Source organism: Lacerta agilis, chromosome 3, assembly GCF_009819535.1.
Source record: "Lacerta agilis isolate rLacAgi1 chromosome 3, rLacAgi1.pri, whole genome shotgun sequence".
Classification (NCBI taxonomy): Eukaryota; Metazoa; Chordata; class Lepidosauria; order Squamata; family Lacertidae; genus Lacerta; species Lacerta agilis.
Window position 1 is genome coordinate 97,994,116 of NC_046314.1, and position 23,416 is coordinate 98,017,531.

Here is a 23,416-nt window from a genome sequence, read left to right on the forward strand (position 1 = left end):
CTACGTAGAAGCTCTGAAAAAACAAAAACATTTTTGATACTATTTGTTGGTAAGTGGTACCAATTGTTTTCGGTAATTATTCTTGGGATCTTTAAAACTCAGTTTTAAAAAGAAAACAATACAAATGAAATTAACACAAACAAAAACTCAGAAGGGAAAGTTAAAAGAAGAAAGAGATGATACATCCAAAGTTGAACTGAAGTGCTCTTACAGCAGAGGTGCTGTTAGGAGGGGACCCAAACCCCAGGTCCTTTGTACTGGGCCTCAAACCTCCTGCATCCCCATTTCTTTTAAAAACATAATATTTTACTTTGCTTGCAAACAGGGGTGCCAACTTGAATAAAATTTGGGGGGGCCTCAGGTAAGTCTTGCCCCACAGAATCGATCACATGATGCAGCACACACACCATTTGAATGCCAATGCCCATCAATTTTTGGGGGCCCTGCCCCCCTCAAATATATGGGGGGCTGAAGGGACCTCAGCCCCTAGGAGTTGACATCTATGATTTCAAGATTTCTGGGTGTGCTGTAAAGTGCAATTCAAGTAAGACCCACAACCCCCACCATCTTAATTTGATTGAAGACTTAAACTTTCATCTGTACATATAAATTACAGTCCTGTTTCGGAAGGTTTTTAAATGTTTGATGTTTTATTATGTGCTGGAAGCCACCAAGAGTGGCTGGGGCAACCCAGCCAGATGAGCGGGATATAAATAATAAAATTATTAAAACAAAATAAAATAAAAAATTCCTTCCAGAGCACCTTAGAGATCAACTAAGTTTGTTCTTGGTATGAGCTTTCGTGTGCATGCACACTTCTTCAGATACACAGTAAAAAAATTATTGTTATTATGACTAGCATATGCAAATGTGTATTAAGGGTCTGTTGTGTTATACTTTAGTACCTAGCAGTGCCCCTGGTTACAGCCACATGAAAGGTGGATAGTAGAGCTTATATTCCAAACTTTTGCTAGACATGATGCAGTACAGTGGTAGCTCTACTTATGTTCACTTCCGGTTATGTATCCTTCGGAATACGTGCACGGCAAACCTGGAAGTATTTTTCTGGCTTTTGCCACACGCACATGCACAGGAAGCGCTCAACGCACTGCATGCATGCGCTGAAGCAGCACCTCCAGATATGCACACCTCTGGATCTGACTAGAGCTCCGGAACGGATCCCGTGCGCAGCCGGAGGTACCACTGTAATGGAATTTTATTTTTATCTACCTGAACAGAAAATAGTTTTATAGTGCAAAGCGTGTTTATGTCCTTAGAAGTAAGACTAGTTAACTAACTTTTTTTTACTAAAGAGCCAAAATGCTTTAAATAGACAAATTACTGACAAGTTCTAAATAATCTAGGAGTTAACCTATAACAGCTTTTGTTGGAAAATATTGAAAACTGTTGTACATGTGAATAATGTGGTAATAATTAAACATTCTTTCAGTCAATAGTTGTTTATCTTGATTGTCTTTTTCTCATTGGTTTCATGTTATAAACAAGTGATATCAGGCAAGCGTGATCTCTCAATATCACTAAAAGAGCCGTAAAGATCTATTTTTCACCTTGGCTTTCAGTGGCTCACCAAGAAAATTGTCATTCTATATTTACTTGAGTGTGTTAATGCAGTTTGTAAACTGCTTCATGAGATGTTTTCTTTTGCTAAAAAGTGGTAAACATCCATTAAATAGGAGTGTGTTTGTAGTTTGCGGGATTCATTTGCTTTCAGAGGAGACAGGTACCTCAGCACAGAGTGCCTTCCATCAGCATAGGCTGTTGGCTCAGCTACAACTCTATTTGGATAGTGATAACTTGTCAAAGCTTTTCTATGGCTGTTATGGAGGTTTGTTTTGTGAATTTTGTAATTTCATGTGTTTTTGTGTGAATGTGTTGATATTATAATGTATTTATGCTTATGCTTTTAAATATGCTGTAAGTTGCTTGGAGACCTTTGTGTAACTAATCTAATAAATAATAATAGAAACATTAATTAGTTAAACTGGATCTTTTAAATTTGCAGTTTGGATATGGAATATCCAGAGTAATAAATGGGTGGTATTTCCTAATCCATCTATTGTCAGTGGAGCTTATCAGTTTGCAAAATGATTTTACGGGAAAGATTTGTACCTAGCCCCAACTCAATAAGTTGAGATCAAACACGGGAACATTATATATGTATGATCTCTCTTTGGGTATTACTGAAGTTGTTAAATTAAAATTGTAGTCCTAAACACACTTACTGTATTTTTATGTTGTGAACCACCCTGAGATCTACAGATGAAGGGGGGTATACAAAACTAACTAACTAATAATAATAATAATAATACTGGAGGGTAAACATTGAACTTGGTAGAACTTACCACAGAGTAAACATGTTTACTATGCTGCTGCTTATGATATATAGGAACACATTCTGTATGTATATTAGAATGAAGAAGCAATTATATGGAATATTAAATAGCTTGTTTTCCCCCTTCACAGCATAAATATGGCAGAGCTGCTAGAGTTTGAGGGAACTATAAACTGGAAAGAAAGATGCATAGCTCTAGAATCCCAGCTGATGAAATTTCGCCTCCAAGCAAGCAAAATTAGAGAGTTATTAGCAGACAAGGTAGGTCTTAAACCGTCTTAATATAATAAAAATTTATTGTTTTTAAAGAACCTATAATTAAATTATGATCCCAAATAACTTAATAGATGTTTATTGTGTGATCAGGTTTATCTGGCTGTGGTAATCATTAGACTTTTATTCAAGTTTCCTCTTATTTATATATTTATTCCTAAAGAAGATTTATGTGTTTTTTAAAGAAGATATACTGTTCTATATAGGAAGCAGGATTATGGTGGTGTACAGTCTCAATCAAACTAAGACAATTCAGGTGCAAAATTAGAATCCTATATGTGTATCAGTTGCTGAATGAGGAACTGGTACACTTTCCAATGATCATTAGCATGTGTATGTGTCTGAATGTGAATGCTGTCTTTCCACAATACATTTCTTTTAAGAATTTGTTCATTTGAACTCACAATCATATTCTGGCACGACTCATCACACTTACATTTTTTGTACAAGTAGAGCTGCGTCAGACAGTAGACAGTTGAGCATTTTTTCTTGTCATGGACAATAACATTTCATTGTAAGTGTGTGTGTGTGTGTGTGTGTGTGTGTTTTGAAACTAAAATAAGTTTGCAAACCTTTAGCTATTAAGGATATTTGATTTGTATAGTATTTCCTGTTTCACAGATAGGTTTTTATATAGCCATTTGGACTGCAAGGGTGGTCTGCTGCTGTTCCAGTTGGCAGGGAATATAGGGGAGAACAGTGAGCAATGCAAAATCAGCAAAGTGCTGAAAATGTAATTAATTTCACATAAAGAACTGAAATAATATTTGAAACAAGAAAGGCCTCTTTATACCAGGGGTGCAGAGAAAGCTCATGAGTGCCTTCCATTTCTCATACAGACTAAACATGTTTGTTTAAGAAAGCTACAGGAAGAATATTTCCCATCCTTTTTTGCTGGCAGACCACAACATGATGCAAACAGACAAAGACTTGTGTCTCCAAGGTGTAAAGGTTGTGTCTGAATGAATCTACTCACCTGACCTATCAAGCAAAACAAACAAGATAAGCTGCAGTATCTATTTTAGAATAATGTCTGAAGGCAAAACTATCACTGAGCATGGTCAGTGGTTAGGTATGTTGGGAGTTGTAGTCCAGCAATATCTGGAAGGTTGCAGGTTAGCCACCCCTGATTTAATGCCTTGTCAGCACAAGCACAGATGAGAAATAGTTGGTAAGAATTTCCTCAAAAACCACAACTATTAAACATGAGACAGATGTGGTATCTATACAATGTTGCCTTTTAAAATTATCCTTCAAGAAATTCTCACTATGCAGGTTCAGTCTTTTGTTTCTTTCTGAAGTCAGCACACATTGGATGATTAACAGCATGACCTTGCAGCGTTTATGGGAGAGAATGTGGGAGCAGGCAGCAGACAAGGGAATACAGACCTTCAGAAGTGGAAACTGGATTTTTTTTTTTTGTTCCATTATGCCTAGTCAGGGTGTGCTTCATAAAAAGTTATATGCAAAGAAAGAGAATTTGTTGAAGATCTAAGCAGAAGTTGCTGCTGCAAGTGGGAGAGGTCTTCATAGGAATTCCAAGAATGGTGTAGAAAGTACTTCTACTGTAACATACTTATGCTATCCGTAGAGCTCAAGTGCAATTTATTTTATTACTGTTGAGTTTTCTGAATCTGCAAAGTATTGCAAAATAAATAAAAGGAAAACACCCTTCTCAGGGAAATGTCAGGAGTGTTTTTCTGTAAGCTGAGTGCAGTTGGCATTTTACAATGGAAAATACATTGCCTTTCCCTTTTCTTCAACACATGTTTTTGTCACAGTTCACCTAATACACAAAGTACCAAAGTGACAGTGTTGTCACTTATTTCCTCTATCAGGAGCTAGGGCATATATGACCTTGGTGAAATCTGGCCCAGCTCATTAACTATAGACTGTTATCAAGTGCTAAAGGATCAAGGAAAACGAAGGGTTGGGGCATGAGAAGGTTAAATACTACTATAGGATTAGGCCAGACTGTAGTCCAGTGGAACAGGCAATGTGCCAAATTCCTTTTTGGAGTTCAACTTCAGAGAGGCCACCCAAGAGAGAACACAGAAAAGAAATGAAGGAGGTGCAATGTGTGAAACTAAGAACAGGTAACAGAGCATTTTTAAATCTGTCTCTGGAACTTCATTGTATTTGCATTTCACACATAACCCTTAAACACACTCATGAAAGAAGGGGAAGCTATTCTATGGGTTGCCAACATGCAGCCTTGGGAATGTGTCTAAGGGTGGATCTAGGAATTTACACCCACTCCACATTCTCAATTTGAATGTCAAAACACAAGATTAATTAAAGTGGGGTGCAGAAGGGAAGTTCAGTTGTACACTAAACAATTTGGTACAGTATGTAAAACATAAATCCTGATCCTAACCTTGACTTTTATTTTCCTAGCATGAAGTTTGCCTAATCGTTGATACTGCACACTGCCATTTTCACTGAACTCTCCATCATGATCCCAATATGTTTCCTGAATAGGGATATGACTTTTATATATGTCACTGCCAATTTAGTCTTTTTGAGAAATTAGAATTTTTTTTTAAAAAAAAGATCTGTTTTCATCAAGTTAAACTCACTTACATTTGCCCCAGGGGAAAGATCCTTTCTGCCTCTTAGTCTTACACACACACAGTCTTCTCACATGCATCAGTATCTGCTGAACCACCATTCCCCTTACCCCCTTTTTGGAGTTCAAAGAAGAATGGTAAGGCAGTTTCTATTAAATAACTCAAAGTTAACATTTCATTGCATAAACAGGGTCATGCCATTGTTGCTGACACTTCTGAGTCCATAGTTCTTGGATGTTGAAGGACTGACCCAAAAGTCCTGAGGAAACTGGACCATTCCATGGGATCAGTTCCCCCTTGTAAGCAATTGATTGAGCAATGAATTGAGTTTCACCACATGCTGGTTTTAATCTCTGGCACTATTAGACTTCGTGGAAAATAGAAGCTGTTCTTTCAGGTTTACTCTTATTTTGGACTTTCCAAAGTGGGATAAAAATACAGTTATATAAAATCAGTCAAATTTTGTTTCCTTGGGTTCAAGTACTCAACATTTGAGATTATCAGCAATATATTTTAATATACCCCAAAAAGAAAAACAGTTAATTAAATTATTTGATGGTGGTTTTGGGGAGAATCTGGGGGGAAGGGGTATATTTTGTTTGAAATAATAAGTAAAAAAATCTGCAATATCTTCCTGAATCCCCCAGACCAGGAATTGAAGACTCCTCTTTCCATTTCCTACTAATCGGAAAAGAAAAAGTATCTTCATAGCACAATAGTACACAGGAAAGGAGGGAATGTCCTCATAGAACATTTATTTGGTCTCTTTTCCTATTAGAGATGAGAATTGGGGACAAAAATTTGCACCTGGTGTCCTTCCCCATGCACACCTCTGCAGTTTAGTACTGCATAGGGAAGATGGTAACTGTAGCAATGTTTTCAATTTTAAGCAGGAAATATCAGCAGAAAGGGTTAAATCTGTTTGAACCCTCTGCAGCCTGCCCCATGTGTGGCACTAGTACACGCTAAAATCATGTGACAACAGACTTGTTCTAAGCAGGAGCAATAGTTTCTGTTTGTATAATCTGGTTGTATCAGTAATGAATTGTGTAGATAGACTTTCTTCTTCGGGGGTTCTTGTATGTGCCAGGATGGTTAAAAGAGAAGACAACTGGGAAGAAGTACATATGTACTCTAAAGCTGTTCTGGGAATGGCCTTTAGAAACAATTATTTCTACGACTATAGTCAGAGATGAAGATAATTTTCACACGTGATATTTAAATCGGCTTTGTTTTAAATCCGCTTATAATGTGAACGTACATTGGTTGGGCAGTGTATTTTCTGTTTTTTTTTCTGAATTCCTTTCTGTATTAACAGTATTTGTTATCTAACTGTTTAATTGTTTTAGATCTTTGCTAGTTTATGAGACAATATTTGTAAGCCAGCTCCAGCTCAGTGGAAGTAGCATGCATTATCAACATACAGCTTGTGGACTTGTACATGTCATGAAAAGCAATGGAAAACATATTTAAATAAATAAGCAGAAAAGTCAAGTCCCTGCCTTCAAGAAAACTATGGTCTAAATCAGTGTTTTTCAACCACTGTTCCGCGGCACACTAGTGTGCCGCGAGATGTTGCCTGGTGTGCCGTGGGAAAAACGTCCCGGCCGTTGTTGTTGCCTTCCTTCAGCTAATCAGGGTCAGCCCGCGCGTTTGTACACAGAGCCGAAAAGAGACGCCGGCTGCCTCAAAAGTGCCTCCCTCCTTCCTTCGCCCTCCAGCCAGCCAATCGTCTGCGCCCTCCGGCCTGCCGGAGTTCCTCGCCTCCTCGGCCGTCGGCGTGGCCCTGAAGGAGTCCTGCGCTCCGCACGCGCCTTGTCGCGAGTGGGGTTCCGAGGCCAATCGGATTTGGGAACTTGGGCTGCTCCTAAGTGGAGGGAGAAGAAGTCCGGTTGCAGCTTCTTTCCCAATAGGAGTGCGATCCCGTTAAAGTGACTGGGAAATGGGCCAACGCGGGGTGAGGGGCGGGGCCGGCAACGTGCTATAAAGGCGCGAAGGCGTGTGTGGTGATGGCGCTTGGTGGCATGCGCGTGCGTGAGATTTTGGCGGCGCGAGGAGGACGAGTTGGTCTCGCTGCCGCCGCCGCCTCCCCCGCAACCTCCTCGCTCGGCAGCGCTGCTCGGCCGGCGCCCTGAGGGGACGTGGCGGGTAAGTAGCGGGCACGAGGCAGCTCCGGTGGTCAAGCGAGGGAAGAGGTTTGAAGGCGGCAAGAGGGAGGCTGGAGCGGCGGCAGCGGTTTTCTGAAGGGAGCCCTGTCGTCCCCGAGTCTGCAGGAGGAAGGAGCAGGCTCGCTTTCTGAGGCTGCCTTAGCGGAGCTTCCCTTCGGGAAGGGCTTGGCCTGGGGCTTCGCTGGAGGGCGGAATGAGGGGCGCTTCTCGCCGGCTGGTTTGCGTTTCTGACCCGCCCTGAACTAGTGCAACAGGCAAATCAACAACCATTCTCTCACCTTTTGTCCCGGCCAGCAAAAGTATAACTTTGGATGCAGCAATGGATCTGCCCCACTGCTGGAGGTGGGGCTTGGGGCTTTCTGTGTCCATCAGTGCAAACCTTATGCATTGGTCATTTGTTATAGTTTTGGAGCCTTAACAATCTTATAAACAAACATCACTAATTTTCCTAACTGAAAACTGTGGTTCTGAGATGCTTGGACACACCTGCCCAATTTGTTCAATGTTGCATCATACTGTTGTCATTTTAAAGATCATTATTTAAAGGAGACCAGGGGCTGAAGTGGATATTTTTGAAGCACATGCTTTTGTTTTTATAACCAAATAAATTATTGTGAGATGCTCAGACTCTTAAGTTTTACAGACTTCACCAGAAGTGATCCTGCTCTTTATTATGTTCTCCCCCAAAATAAAAGCAGGGAGGGAGGAATAAAAAAAAACCCAAGGAAGCCTAATTGCCAGAGGAGCTAGCTGCTCCAGCACCCTAAGCAGCACACATGCTGTGCACCGCTGGGGGGGGGCAAGTCAAGCGTCCCAGGGCACTGCCCATGGTGAGGGTCCCAGGGGGACAGCACGGTGTGGACAACCACTGCCGTGCACAGGTATGTGGACAACCACTGCCGTGAATTGTACACAAGATCATCACAAAAAAGGGAAACACCACATTGGCTGGGCTCTCAAGTGTGGCATGGCAGTTAATTATATCATGTCAGGATGTCTCAGGAGCTTCTCCACTCATGTCTTTGTCACAAAAAGTCACTCAGGTACAAGACTAGAGTCCCTCAGACCTTACTTGGGGCTGGACTATATTTTGAAAAAAATATGAACAAATTCCTATGCCCCACAAATAACCCAGAGATGCATTTTAAATAAAAGGACAGGTTCCAATTCTGTAAAAACACGCTGATTCCTGGACCATCCGCGGGCAGCATTTAGAAGGTGATTGGGCCACATCCGGCCCCCGGGTCTTAGTTTGGGGACCCCTGCTCTTAAGTCCAAGAATTATAAAATACTTTCTTTGTGTTTATTTGATTCCTATTCAAGAGAATTACTTTATATATAGTTAATATAGGCACAGAGTTAATTTTTTAAACATTTTCTAATGGTGGTGTGCCTCGTGATTTTTTTCATGAAACAAGTGTGCCTTTGCCCAAAAAAGGTTGAAAAACACTGGTCTAAATAATGGACTTGAGTACTATTATAAAGAGACTGTCTCAACTTTCCTCCCACCTTTAAAAGAACTCTTCATAATTTCTTTCCCAACTTCTCTTACCTAGCATTTCTATGACCTTTCCCCCCTGGGGACAGCATGGCATTTGGGAAGAGTGTCTATGGTATGAAGTATGACAGAAGTGCCATTTATGCATGTTTAAAAAGATATATTTAGCTACTTTTGTGGTTTTAGTATCTGTTCAATAACAGTTGTTTACCGAAGGATGGTTGTAAAAACAGGAAATGGTGAGGGGGTGCTTTGGCATTTCTATCCTTATACCTTATAAAAACAAAACAAAACCCAGAACTGGTAAAGGAAAAGTGTTTGGTAAGTGGAGAAGAGAGGGAGGGAGGCTGGAAGTATTTGTAATATTGCTAGCTATAGGAGAGTCTTATGACTAAATTTGGAGAAAAATGTTTGCTTAATAATTAGCTTGAGGAGTTGAACTTTAGCATGTTTGCCTCTGCTTTTTGGCAACCCGTTTTGCATCTTTAATGCACATTGTTCAGAAACTTTAATACCTTTGAGACTACTTATGTTGTATTAGCCATTTCAGTATAAAACCTCTGCTTGCACAACAATAGCTGAAGCAGCACCATGTGCCTGGCAAATGGAGCAAAGCAGCTGAATAATTCTACCTCATTTGACTATTAAAAGACTTGAGATAGCCTGATAACTGTTATAACTTGATAAAAGAGGCCATCGGGCCTTCATTCACCTCTGATTCCCTGCAAAGTCCCTTGCATGGTTTAGCATGGGCTTCTATACATAGCCATTAATCTGGTTGCCTGTAAAGAGAATTTCCTTTGAGTAACCAGGCAGAGAAGTTTTATAAAAACTGAGTTTTGTAAAATCATCATAATAAAAAAACATAAAATCGTAGAGTTGAAAGGGACCCAAGGGTCATCTAGTCCAATCCACTGCTCGAACCAGCAACTATCTAGTTAACATCCATGGGCACTGGTTATCTCTTCATTTACTGGCATAGACTATATTAAGGAATAATTCAAATACACAGTAGAGGGGGGCATATTTGTTGTTTTTGGAACTAGATGGCCTGCATAATTTTTGTTGATGCCGCTAATGACAGAAGGAGAAATAGCATCTCTTGACTTTCAGGACTGCAGAGTTTTAAGCCCAGCTGTTAGAAAGTACAAATTCTTTTAAAGTAAACTTGATCTGAAAATTATTGTTACAGAATAAACATGGAACCCTTTAGTGACTTGTTTGTAGAATAAATTTTGGAGTGCAATGTTATTTTAAAGGATTTGGCAAAGAAGTAACACTGTATTGTGACATTAATTGGAGTGTCCTGTGTTTTCTGCTGGATCAAAACGGCTGGAATTTGATATATAATGGTAATTAATATGGCTCATTCTGAGAAATAGAATCATTCCATTGAATTTTCAGTGCTTTTGCTGGGTTAATTGGCAAAAAAGAAAGGAATACATAAATATGTACAGTAGGTACTGGCACAGATCTGAGACTAAGATCCTGACAGAGCAGCTGCATATTGTAGAATGACAGCATTGGCTGTTGGAGGAAATTTGTGCCAATTTCACTCTTAAGCAAAAAGTAAATATTATATTGAACAGCCCCACACAGGACATCTTCTTGAGATCATGTAATTTAAATACTCTGTTGGAATCTGAGTGGATAAAAAAAGATATCAGTCTTTGGGGAAATTTTTATTTTGTTTTGTTTTGACTATGGCAGACCAGCACGGCTACCTACCTGTAACTGAGTCTTTGGAGAATAAGGGAATAATGCACAATGGAAAATGACAGTGCTGTCAGAGAGCACAGTGTAGTATAAAGCAGAAGTTTTCTCAGTAAGAAAGCTTTTATATTTTCTCTCTTTTTTGGTTTTTCGTTTCACTGGTCTGTGTATCAAAACTGAAGAACTGTAAAACTGCAGGTCTTCTAATTGCCTAAGCTTCTGTATTAATTTGTGATAACCCAATCTATCAGCAAACTTGGTTGACCTTATGAAGACACTGTTTGGGTATGAGTGTGGTCATGCTTGGCAGGAGAGAGTAACTACTAATGCTGGTAAAAACACCTGATGTATCCCAATGTTCACTTTCTCAATGGCAGAGGTACAGTCGTACCTTGGAAGTCAAATGGAATCTGTTCCGGAAGTCGGTTCGACTTCCAAAATGTTTGGAAACCAAAGCGTGGCTTCTGATTGGCTGAAGGAAGCTCCTGCAGTCAATTGGAAGCTGTGCCAGACATTTGGTTTCCGAAAATCCTTTGAAAATCACAACACTCGCTTCTGGGTTTTGATCGTTCAGGAGCCAATTTGTTCAGGAGCCAAGGTGTTCGAGATGCAAGGTATGACTGTCCTTTATACAAACTGGCAAGAAGAAACTAGGGTCAGGTGCTGTTGGAACTTCCTCTGGAGAACCTGGGAAGAATGCTAAAACCTTGAAGCTTCAGCACAAACCCTGACACCTGTCCTTAATTGAACCTTCCATGCCAAATTCCTGTGTGCACAATAACTTGTCAAGGAAGCTGTGGAGAAGGGCAAAGAGGGAATGATGCTTTTCATTCCTTCACTCCCTATCTCAAGGACACACACTCATGCGGTCAGGCAAAAGATGGATAAAGAGTCTGCTTTGCTTTGCTTTTCGCTTTGATTAATATGAAAGGAATTTGCTTCAGACTTTGTAGAAGCTATGGTACATCCCAGTGCAACAGAGGAGATACGTAACTATACCGACAACTGTCCTGACATTATATGTTGGCCATTGTGTTTGTCTAGTGGCCAGATTAAGGCCCATACATCTTATCAATTCAGAGCCACATCAGCTGTGAACTGCAGCTCCCTTAGAATCCCAGCATACATTTGGAATTTTGTGTCTTCCTGTGAAATCCATGTTTATAAGCTTTCTTGACTGCCTTCCATGAAAATGCACAATAATGATAAATAAGTGATTTGTACTCTAGTTGAAGTGATATACAGTGAAATTTGCCATGTAAATATTGAAAAAGAAAAAGTTGAACTGATTGACCATCGCCTATTAAAGTATTGCAATCTTGCTTACCTAGTTGAGTCACCCAACTGTACTTACTGATATTACCAGGCTTATATATATATATCTACCTTTTTTAGTTTAATGAAGACAGTTCTTTAGTTGGAGAAAATTGATAGCAAATCTTTGAAGATCTAATTGAATGTAAGTCATAAACATAGAATAAAATATGATACAGTTTGTGGGATAAATAGAAACAAAAATGCTTCTAAATAAAGTCTAAAGACTTGAAGTTGAACTCTGTGAAATAGTATAAAGTGTTCTACGGAAGAGACTGCAGGGAAGCAGATCTCCTTTGCTTTTGAACTATTTTTCCTTAAGGCATTAGATATTTATTCACATGTGGCTTTTCTCTGTTCATTGTTGGAACAAAACTCACAGAGAATTGTTTGATTAGTGTCAGATGTAGAGTAGTAATTTCCTGAGTTTAGTTGTATGTTAAAAAAATCTGTCTCCTTTTTGTGTCTTTAATGATGGTTTAACTAAGTATGATATATATGTAACCATAGTTCCGAGTTTGGGCATTGGATGTCAATCAGCCAAAGGCCTGGTTGAAGAGGAACATTTTTGCCTGGCACCTAAAGGTGTATGGTGAAGGCACCAGCCGAACCTCCCCACAAATGGGGACTGCAGAAAAGGCCTGTTCTTGTGTTGCCATGCTCCAGACCTCTTGTGGAGGAGGCACACAATGAAGGGCCTCGGAGGATGATCTCAGATCTGGGTAGGTTCATTTGGAGAGAGACAGTCCCTGATGTATTGTGGTCCTGAGCCGTTTAAGGCTTTATAGGTCAAAACTGGCACTTTAAATTGGCCCCAGATACTGATTGGCAGCCAGTGCAGTTGAGCCAGGATCGGTGTAATATGCTCAAACCATCTTGCCCCGGTGAGCAACCTGGCTGCTGAATTCTGCACTAGCTGAAGTTTCCAAACTTATCTTCAGAGACAGCCCTATGTATGACGCATTGCAGTAATTGAACCTAGAGGTTACCAGAGCATAGAATCATAGAGTTGGAAGAGACCACAAGGGCCATCCAGTCCAACCCCCTGCCAAGCAGGAAACACCATCAAAGCATTCCTGACAGATGGCTGTCAAGCCTCCGCTTAAAGACCTCCAAAGAAGGAGACTCCTCCACACTCCTTGGCAGCAAATTCCACTGTCCAACAGCTCTTACTGTCAGGAAGTTCTTCTTAATGTTTAGGTGGAATCTTCTTGTAGTTTGAATCCATTGCCCCGTGTCCGCTTCTCTGGAGCAGCAGAAAACAACCTTTCTTCCTCCTCTATATGGCATCCTTTTATATATTTGAACATGGCTATCATATCACCCCTTAACCTTCTCTTCTCCATGCTAAACATACCCAGCTCCCTAAGCCGTTCCTCATAAGGCATTGTTTCCAGGTCTTTGACCATTTTGGTTGCCCTCCTCTGGACATGTTCCAGCTTGTCAGTATCCTTCTTGAACTGTGGTGCCCAGAACTGGACACAGAGTCCAGGTGAGGTCTGACCAGAGCGGAATACAGTGGTACTATTACTTCCCTTGATCTAGATGCTATACTCCTATAGACAACAGTAGAGGCTGTCCCTGTCCAGACAGGGGCACAATTGTGCCACCAACAGGAACTGGTGGAAGGCACTCCGCACTGTGGAGGCCACCTGAGCCTCAAGTGGCAGCAAAAGGTCCAGAAGTAAGTCCAAGCTGTTTACCCACTCCTAAAGAGGAGTGTAACCCCATCAAGAGCAGGCAACCTCCCAGCCATCGAGTCTATGGAACCACCCACTAACAGTGTCTCCATTTTATAGGAATTGAGCTTCAGTTTGCATCCAATCCATTACCAAGATAAGACAATAATCTAGCATATCCACTGCCTCACCTGCAGCTGTAAAAAAGAAATAGAGCTGTGTGTTATCAGCATATTGTTGACAATGTACTCCAAAACTCCAGATAGCCCCACACAGAGGTTTCATGTAGATGTTAAACAGCACAGGGAATAAAATTGAACCCTGAAGAACCCCACAATGAAGGTTCTGCAGGGCTGAAGAACACTCCCCAAGCTACACTCTCTGGAAACCAGAACTACCACAAAGCAGTGCCACCGACTCTTATCTCTGACAGCCACACCAGATGGACACCATGATTGTTGGTATTGAAAGACACTGAGAGCTTGAGGAGAATTAACAGGGACACATTTCTCTCTTCTCTCTCTCGACATAGGTCATCATATAGGGTGACCAAAGCAGTTTCTGTGTCAAAACTGGGCCTAAAATGTGATTGAAATGGCTCTAGAAAATCAGTTTCCTACAAGAGCACCTGAATCTGGTCTGAGATCACCTGCTCAAGAACCTTGCCCAAGAAAGGGAGATTAGCAACTTGGTAGTTACTTAGATTTTCTTAGCGTTTTTTGAGGAGTGGTTTTACCACTGCCTCCTTAAAGCAAGCAAGGACCACCCTATCTTGCAAGGAGGCCTTAATCACTTCTGTCCCTTCTCTACTGGTTTTTATCAGCCAAGAGTCCAGAGTGCAAGCATTTGCCCTGACTGATACAAGCACCTTGGCCACATCCTTGAACATTACTAACTGAAATACATTCAATGCAAGAAGACTAGACTGTGTTCTGGACACTCATGAGATCTATCTGCTATAACCATGGAGTTAAGATCCTGGTGGATGCAAGCAATTTTATCCTCAAAATGTTTTGCAAACAAGTGACAAAGGGCAGAATTCAAAGTAGACCTAAGGAGATTGCTGCTTCAGCACAAGTGTTTCTTCTTGTCTGGTGAAATTAGCTCCCTCTCCCTCTGTACAGTACTCTAAGAGTTCTCCTGACCCCCCAGGCTGATTTGAGGAGGGTGTGGGGAAAGGAGGGAGGGAGCCCCATTGTCCTATTGGGACTTGTGCTGGCTCCTGCTAGCACAGCTATTAAGTTGAATCCTGCCCAAATGGTAGATCTCCAAACTGAATTAGAGATGTAAAACTTTACAATAGAGAAGGAAGACTAGAAGGAGTAAGAGTTACTTTTTAAAGACAGAGAGGGTTAAGAAAAAAGTAGATAGTTTAGAAGTAGAGAAACATCAGGACATGATCATTGCAAGAGACTTGTGTACCGTATTTTTCGCTCCATAGGGCGCACCGGACCATAGGGCGCACCTCATTTTTAGAGGAAACAAGAAAAAAATATTTTTCTGGTTTTCCTCCTCTAAAAGCCCTGTTTTTTTTGTGTGTGTTTTTTGAGGATCAGCTCAAATTTGTGCAGCTTTTTTGCAAAGATAAAAGCCCTTTTTGTTGTTGTTTTTTGAGGATCAGCTCAAATTTGTGCAGCTTTTTTGCAAGGGGGAAATGCGAAGCTTCTTTTGCAAAGGGGGAAAAGCAAAGAGGAAAAGCCCCGTTTTTATGGTGTTCAACTCACATTTCTACAGCTTCTTAAGGAAAGGGAGCCGTTTCTACAGTTTCCAGACAGATAATCTAATCAGCCAGTCACATGTCGCTGGGGAAACAAACAACCTCCCTCTGCAGCACACTCAACAATGGAGGCCTGGGCAAGGGGGCAGGGCCGAAAGGGAGCCAGGGACTCTTATCTCTCTCCCGATCTCTTGCTGCTCAGCTGCTAAGCGGGGTCCTTTCAACACCCCCTTTTATCTTTGTAAAATAAAAAGCACAATCTGCTTTTGGCCCCTGGGCAATTCGGCTCCAGGGACCACCATTCGCCCTATAAGACGCACAGATATTTTCCCTTACCTTTAAGGAGGAAAAAAGTGCATCATATGGAACGAAAAATACGGTAAGTGAAGAATAGGATGAAGAGGAAAAGTGCACTTAGAAATAAAACAAGAAAGCAAAATGAGAAACTGAAATAAGTAAAAATGCACAAATAATCAACCAGGAATAATAGCCAGTAGAAGATTTTTCTGTGGCCACCAACCCAAGAAAAAGTAAGCTGAGCAAGCCATGTGGATTTAAGCTCTAAAGCAGGTAGGGAACCTTTCTTAATGTAAAGGATGTTCCCTCAGGGTAATCTCTCAAGGGCAACATACTACCATTGGCTGGGGCTGAAGCAAAAATTGGGTGGACCCTGCATTTCACTCTCTTTGCCACCCTTTTCTCTCTCTCTCTTTTCAGCTTCCATGCTAGGCAGAGAAAGAGAGCCTTATCTTCCTCCCTGCTCACACCACTCCAGGGGTACTAGAGGAGGGACAGATATTTCTGTACCTATTCCAGCTGCTCATTTGGCTTCTGTGCAAGGTGTGGAGAAAGAGGCTTCCGTGTTCCCAGCATGGAAATACAGTGAGGAATGAGGCCGTAAAGCAGAAGCCATGAGGCCAGACAGGAATGGTCTATGAGCCAGATTCAACCCGTGGACTGGTGGGTCTCCACCCCATTTTAAAATGTTATTATTACATTGGGTGGCAGTAGTTAAGGACAGTCTGTAATAAAACACCTAAACATCCTTCTTAGAGATTTCAACCATTCCTCTTCCTGGTAGTTTTGTCAGCAAAAAAATACCCGACTTGAAACATTAGCCAGTTTCTATGCTGACAGCTAAAATATCTGTTTTTGAGCATACAGTTAGAGCACCTTGTGCACTGCATGAATTTGAGAGTGTTCAAGTAAATTTCCAAGTTACAAGACCAAAGTTTAGATGCTGCCAGAAAGCTGTCCAATTTATCCATACTGTGAACTCATGCAAAACTACTTAACATACTTCCTTGACACAGTCAACTTTACAAGGAGCTACAATTTGGTATTGGCATTAATTTATTAACTAGCTGAGAACTGAGTGTATGCTCCGTTAACACTTCAGCTTGGAGTTGATTTCAGTTTTATTCTTTTTTGCATCTTAAGCCCCAAACATGCATTTAGCTGGGTATATTTTTGCTGATCACAGTCACAGACATGCACTGGACTAGATGGCTAAATTTTTGCTGGTTTCTGAACTGGAATTTAGGACCACATGTTTAGGAATGATCAGGTGACCCATGGTAAAAGTGCTGGTGGAAATTCTAGTATGAGGGGAACGGGGCACAAGATCCTGTGGCCCACTTTGGCTCATTAAACTGTGGCTAGCATTTGTGGAATATAATGTCTGGATGCTGTTGGATAAACTGGAATGGCTACTGTCCAAATACTTCCCTTAAGACAGGTTCAAATACAAAAGATCGACACTGAGTTTCATGCATCCCACTTGCTTATCAGCTGATATGCTGGCTTTAATGTCATTAACAGCCTGATCATATTTATGTCTATTAAGAAGTAAGCCTCATTGAATTCATTATGACTCCCATGTAGATATGCATAGAATTACCCTGTTCAATATAACATACACTTGCTTTTTACTTCAGTTCTTTTTGAAGTTACCTTTAGTCTCATTTAGAGACATGAGTAGCGTTGTGGGTTAAACCATTGTGCCGCTTGGGCTTGCCTATCGAATGGTCGGCAGTTCAAATCCCTGCAACGGGATGAGCTTCCGTTGCTCAGTCCCAGTTCCTGCCAACCTAGCAGTTCGAAAGCACGCAGTGTAAGTAGATAAATAGGTACTGCTCCAGTGGGAAGGTAAATGGCATTTCTGTGCGTTGCTCTGGTTTCGCCAGAAGTGGCTTAGTCATGCTGGCCACATGACCTGGAAAAACTGTCTGTGTAAGCAGACAAACGCCGGCTCCCTTGGCCTGTAAAAGCGAGATGAGTGCCACAACCCAAGAGTCGTTCACAACTGGACTTAATTGTCAGGGGTCCCTTTACCTTTACCTTTAGTCTCATTTATAGTGGGTTATGTGATACAAGCTATGAACCAAGAAATACTACCTTGTTCAAATCTTAGCTTAGGTAAAGGCTAAACTACAGGTGATACTAAAGATGCAATTGAGAAGCACATTGGGGGTTTTTAATGTAGGTGCAGAACCCTCTGATTTTTATCAATATAGTGGTACCTCGGGTGTCGCAGTCACTCTCTCAGACCTGAGCAGCACCCCCGGACGTTTAACAGTCTATTGGTGACTACCCATACGACATGTGGTATATCTGCTGCCACCAGCTAGTCTTCACGCTGGCAATGAATAACTCATTTCAGATTTGGATTGTGGTAGAAAATAAACATAAGTTTCTTTATTGTTGGTACAAAGCGTAATGGTTTCATATGAACGGGTAAAACGTTTTAAGATAACCGAATGGTTCTTCAGGTAAGTATATTCCAACTCTCTATCTAGTATTTCAATAACTATCCCTAATGCCTCCTATTTATTCAATCCGCTCTAGCTCTGCTGTCCTCATTTCCTCTCTCTCTCTCTTCTCTCTCTAACTGCCCCCCTTCCACTCTCTAACTGCCTACCTCCTACTTTCTAACTGCCTACCTTCTACTTTCTCCCTTGCATACTGCCTGGAGAGCTCCCATTGGTCAATCTCCTCCCTGCCAAGTTAACCCTTGGAGAACCTTTAGGGTGAAACGCCACATCGGGTTACAGACTCTTCAGGTTACAGACGCTTCAGGTTACAGACTCCGCTAACCCATAAATAGTACCTCGGGTTAAGAACTTTGCTTCAGAATGAGAACAGAAATCGTGCGGCGGCATTTAGCCCCATCGGCTAAAGTGGTATCTCAGGTTAAGAACAGTTTCATGTTAAGAATGGACCTCCAGAATGAATTAAGTTCTTAACCCAAGGTACCACTGTACCACAGTGCGTAGGAATGGGACGTTTTATCCATCAATGCTGTTGTGACATTGCAATGCTCCCATTAGCCGGGGGGGAGGAGCTTTTACTGACCCTAATCGGAGTTCTTCTCACCCCCAAGGCTAAGAGTCGTAGTGCTGTGTGTGGAGGGTGATTTTCTTCAGGATCCCAGCTAGGGGGGGTTAAACCTCCCCTCCGCACGTGCTAGGCTTTATGAGAATCACTTTCCCTGGAGTTGCTATTAAATTTTTAAAACCTTGATAACCTTCCAAGTGATAGATTTGATCCTCAGCCATGAACTCTCTGGGTGGTCTAAGGTAGGCTGTTAACAATTAGGTCCACCCACCTTCGACTGCAATGTGGCAATAATATTGGTCTACTTTTATAAGACTGTTGTATGGACCCTCAAGTTAATGTATTTGAATCTCTTTGATTCCTTAGAAAAGGTGCTATATATTATGACGAAGAAAAATACTTCCATTGGTAGGAACCAAGGGAGCATGCATCTCATTTTTATTATTACTAAAATGTCTCTTTACAGATGCAGCAACTTGAAAAGCAAGTGATTGATGCAGATCGACAAGCAGAAAAAGCTTTTCAGCAGGTATGTTCATAATGCAGAATTGTGTACAGTAGCAACAATGTTCTGAATTAAACCTAATGTAATCTAATGTAAATTTATTTTACAGGCAACCCCCCCCCCCTGGTTCTGCCCCCTTCCGGGGCTGAAAACAACTCATGCATTGGTGGTGACGCATCAATTGGATGAGTGCAAAATGGTCACCACCTGTATTTATATTTTAAAATCATATTTTAACCATTATTCAGTCAAGTTTTAATGGGCAATCAAAATCCATGGCTGGAAGGAGTGGGGCTTAATAGACCAGTATAAGTACCTCCACAGGCCCACCACTCGTGCCTGCCAGGGTGGAAAAATGGGGGCAGGGAGAAAAAGCATTTTTACTATGCCAGCTCCCAGGTTGACACAACAGGGCCAGTTGAAAATCCAACGAATCCTGTTCCAGCCCTATTTCAGCAGTTCCTGCAGGCTAACACTGACGGGCATCATCTCTCCAGGGTTTCAGGCAGAGAGCCACTCCTAGCTCTTCTGGGAGATGTCATGGATTGAACCTGGAGCCTTATACAAGCTGGGCCACTGAGCTATGGCTCTTCCCATAAACCAGGATTGTTACAGATGAATGCCAGAGATTTTCCCCAGTGAAGCCTGGCTGTTTCTATTGGGACTAAAGCACTTGTATATGTTTTAAAATCTCAGATAGGTGTGTGAAGTTCCCAGAAAGGATAGAAGAAAGGAGGCTGCTCCTTGTCACCTGTCAGGGGATCCTCTGGAGGCAGCAGAGAGCCGTCTGAGGTGGAGGGAGGGACCCCTGATGTTGAAAGTACCCAGCACTGCTAGAGAAGCCCAGAGACTTCCTGTGGGAGCGATAGGCAGGGAGAGAGTTCTGTGGCGGAAGGGCAGTCAGATGTTGCAGGGTCCCAACACCAACTCAGCAGTTCAGGGACGGAGGGGGAATCGGTAGTTCCATCACCCCAACTACGTAGGGGACTCAACCGGAAGGAGGAAAGGAGAATTGGGGTCCCCAGGTTGGAGGCGCTCTCGCAAAGCGCCACTTCCATAATCTGAGAGTGACTAAGACGGTCATGGAATTTGAGCTCTGACTTGTACATATCTGTATAATAAACTGATGTAAATATACAGATCCTGAGTCATCGCCTTTTGCTTGTGAGGAGCACCACTGGACCCTTACATCACCTAGTCACAAGCCATTTTTATGAAGTTGCTTGCCATAATTTTTTCCCCGGTGCTGTTGGCCTTCGACATACATTTGTATTTCACCATAGGAATACACCAGAAAGCTCTGATTGGAAATAGAGCCCTTTGTGTCTACAAATTTCAAAACAACAGATTTGGGATCATCATATGTGATGGTGTGCACAATTTCCTGCATAACATGATATTTGTATAGAAAATGCATCTAGTATGAAGGAATCCTAGGTAGGAGTGGAGACAGTTCCATAAACTTGTGAGATTACAAATTTGCTATGGACAGAAGCTTTGGGTCTTCACATTTAATGTCTTAGAAACTGCTAGGATCGTTCTCGTTCCAGATTTATTTCCCTGACAAGGCTGAATTTAAATAGGAAGATAATATCAACTGTGAGCAGCATGAATCCCTCTTGGTATGCCTGCTTTGTAATGCCTTCATGGCTTAGCCTGAGTTCCTCTGCAAATATGCTAGCAATTTATAGATAACTGAGCCTTGACTTTTATCTTTAGCTGAGTTGTTAGGCATATTCAGCTTTTCCAACACTTGACCACATACTTTATTATAAGCTATGTTTATACAAAAGGAGAAGAGGGTGTTTTAGGGCTTAAATTTATTTATTGTTCTTGTTTAAAATAGACAAGCTCTGCCTGTAAATGTCTTTGTTGACAAATTATTACAAGGTTGGCCCTAAAACCTTTTAACTCAATAAATTGGTAGTTTGCATTCAGCTTCTCTTCTGCATTCTGGCTTTTATAAACATTCATGCCCACACATTGTATAAAGTAGTCAGGGAAGTTCAAAATAGTCTTGAGCAGAACTGGTTAGAGGGGCATGCAAATGTTTTTGCCCAGCGAAACTCGCACCCCTTCCTTTTCTGCAATTTCCCCCATCTCTTTGCAAAAAAGTGAAAAAATATTCACAAAGGGATGGGTGTTAAGAGGAAAAAGGGGATGCATCAGGGTCTGTACTCCCAAACCCTGTTGCAGTCTTCATTACCGTAAGTAATTGGACCAGAATGCGGATAGAGATAACACTGCTTGCAAGTAATGCAGCGTGGAGAGACAAATGATGAATATTTATTATTTAAAATATTTATAACCAGCCTTTTAGGGAACAATACCCTAACAGGATTTACATTTTTTTTAAATCACACAGTATAGAAATAATAATTATAATATATTCCATACAAAATATGGAAAAATATGCATGCACACGAAAGCTCATACCAATAACAAACTTAGTTGGTCTCTAAGGTGCTACTGGAAGGAATTTTATTATTTTGTTTCGACTATGGCAGACCAACACGGCTACCTACCTGTAACTAAAGTATTCCATGAATGTGCTGCATTTCTTAAAATTGAATGCACATCCGTATTTTGTCCCAGGTAATCAAGCACAGCTACTATACCATACATTTAAAGCACCCCAAAGAATCCTGGAAACTGTACTTTATCCCCACAGACCTACATTTATTAGCACTCTCAACAAACTACAGTTCCCATGATTATTTGGGAAAACTTTAAATGTCTGGTGTGGATATGATCCTCAATTAAGGCAAAACCTTTCTGAAGTAGTGCTGGCATGAAACAAAGCTACCTGTGCAATTGCCCAAGAATGTTGTCCATGTTGTCTGGATATTATGAATGCTTTCTCTCTTCTGTTCCCTTCCTCGAAAACGTAGCAGGTTAAGTGGAATAATCCATGTGAATAATTGTGAAAGAAATGCAAATGCTTTTAAAAGTCCAAAATGGCATTAAATTTGAACATCATAAAAATTCCGCACAGCACTAATTCAAATGATGTTTTTACCTTTGAGGGCGAGACTGCTTTCATTTGTTTCATGGAATTTACTTTTAAGTAATCCCCCCACACACCTATTATTTGAGAAGATCTCACAAATAATGCTTTGATTGAATTATCCATGCAACGGTTACCAGGGCATTGTTAAATATTTAGCCAAAAACATAATATAATAGTTTATACAATTAATATTAGACATGTTACAGAAGCAGGACCTTCATAAACTATCCATGTGTATCTATGCTGGGAATCTTGTCTGTTGTATCGGTTTGGTCACTCCATCTCAGATGTTGCAAAGATACAAAATATAAAAAAGGCAAAATGATCCATGGATTAGAGCACATTCTGTGCAATATTTTGGACTATTTCAATTTTTAGTTTTAGGACAATTAAGGGGACACTTGATAGAAGTTTGTGGAATTATTTAAATGTTTTGGAGAAGGCAGACAGAAATAATTTTCTTCCTCTCTCATAGTACCAGAACTTGTGAATCCATTCGCAGTAGATTCATGACAGACAAAAGAAATTCATTTTTCACGCAATGCATCATTAACTTATGGAATTTGCTGCCACAGCATGTAGTGATGGCTACTGGATTAGATGACTTTAAAGGGGGATTAGACAGATTCACTGAGAATAGATCTCTCAGTGGCTATTAACTAAACTTTTAAAGATGTTTTGAATATTGCTGTAATCTGTTCTATTAATCTCTTCCGTTACTTTTTTATGAAAAGTAGCATAGCAATAAACAAACAAACTAGGGTAACTTAGTGGAATGCCCCTGTTCAGAGGCAGAATGCATGCAATACTAGCAGAAGACTTCAACCTTTATGCCCTGCCTGCAGCATTCTGTCAACAGCACTGTCATGTTTGTGAAAAGTAGGGGATGGTCATTGTGAGAACAGAGTGCTAGAACAAATTGGCCTGATCCAGCAGACTCATAGCGTTCTTATAATCCAGCTGTTCTGATTATTCATGGGAGTTCCTCCACTTTTTGCACTTGTTTTTACAGCACCCTGATTCAAAATTCTGGAATTTATATTTGAGGAAATAGGCCAGGAAGAACTGTGGTTCCCTTACTAGGCTGAGTATATTAAACAGAACAAAATTAAATAAAATAGCAGAAGGTGGCTGTACAATTTAATTGTAAGGAATCTCTATAAAAACCACTGTGGAAATGCCATTTACAGTAAATAGTAGAAAAGCAAAGCAGATCTAATCCCATTTCACATAGTAAACAAATTTTGGAAATGAAGGTTAACTCATGTAGTAACAGTTAC

The 23,416-nt window shown here is 40.9% G+C and overlaps 1 protein-coding gene across 3 annotated transcripts in view; it reads left to right on the top strand.

Moving 5' to 3' along the window:
• PLEKHH2 (pleckstrin homology, MyTH4 and FERM domain containing H2) overlaps nt 1–23,416 on the top strand; it is a 67,629-nt gene that overhangs the window by 3,216 nt on the left and 40,997 nt on the right. For 2 of the 3 annotated variants that reach the window (XM_033144878.1, XM_033144876.1), the window contains exons 2-3: nt 2,485–2,614; nt 19,088–19,150. In XM_033144878.1, the coding sequence (XP_033000769.1) occupies nt 2,492–2,614; nt 19,088–19,150 (186 nt within the window). In that variant the 5' untranslated portion in view covers nt 2,485–2,491. Of the gene's footprint in view, nt 1–2,481; nt 2,615–19,087; nt 19,151–23,416 lie in introns of all 3 variants that reach the window. The other variant, XM_033144877.1, reaches the window with a different exon arrangement.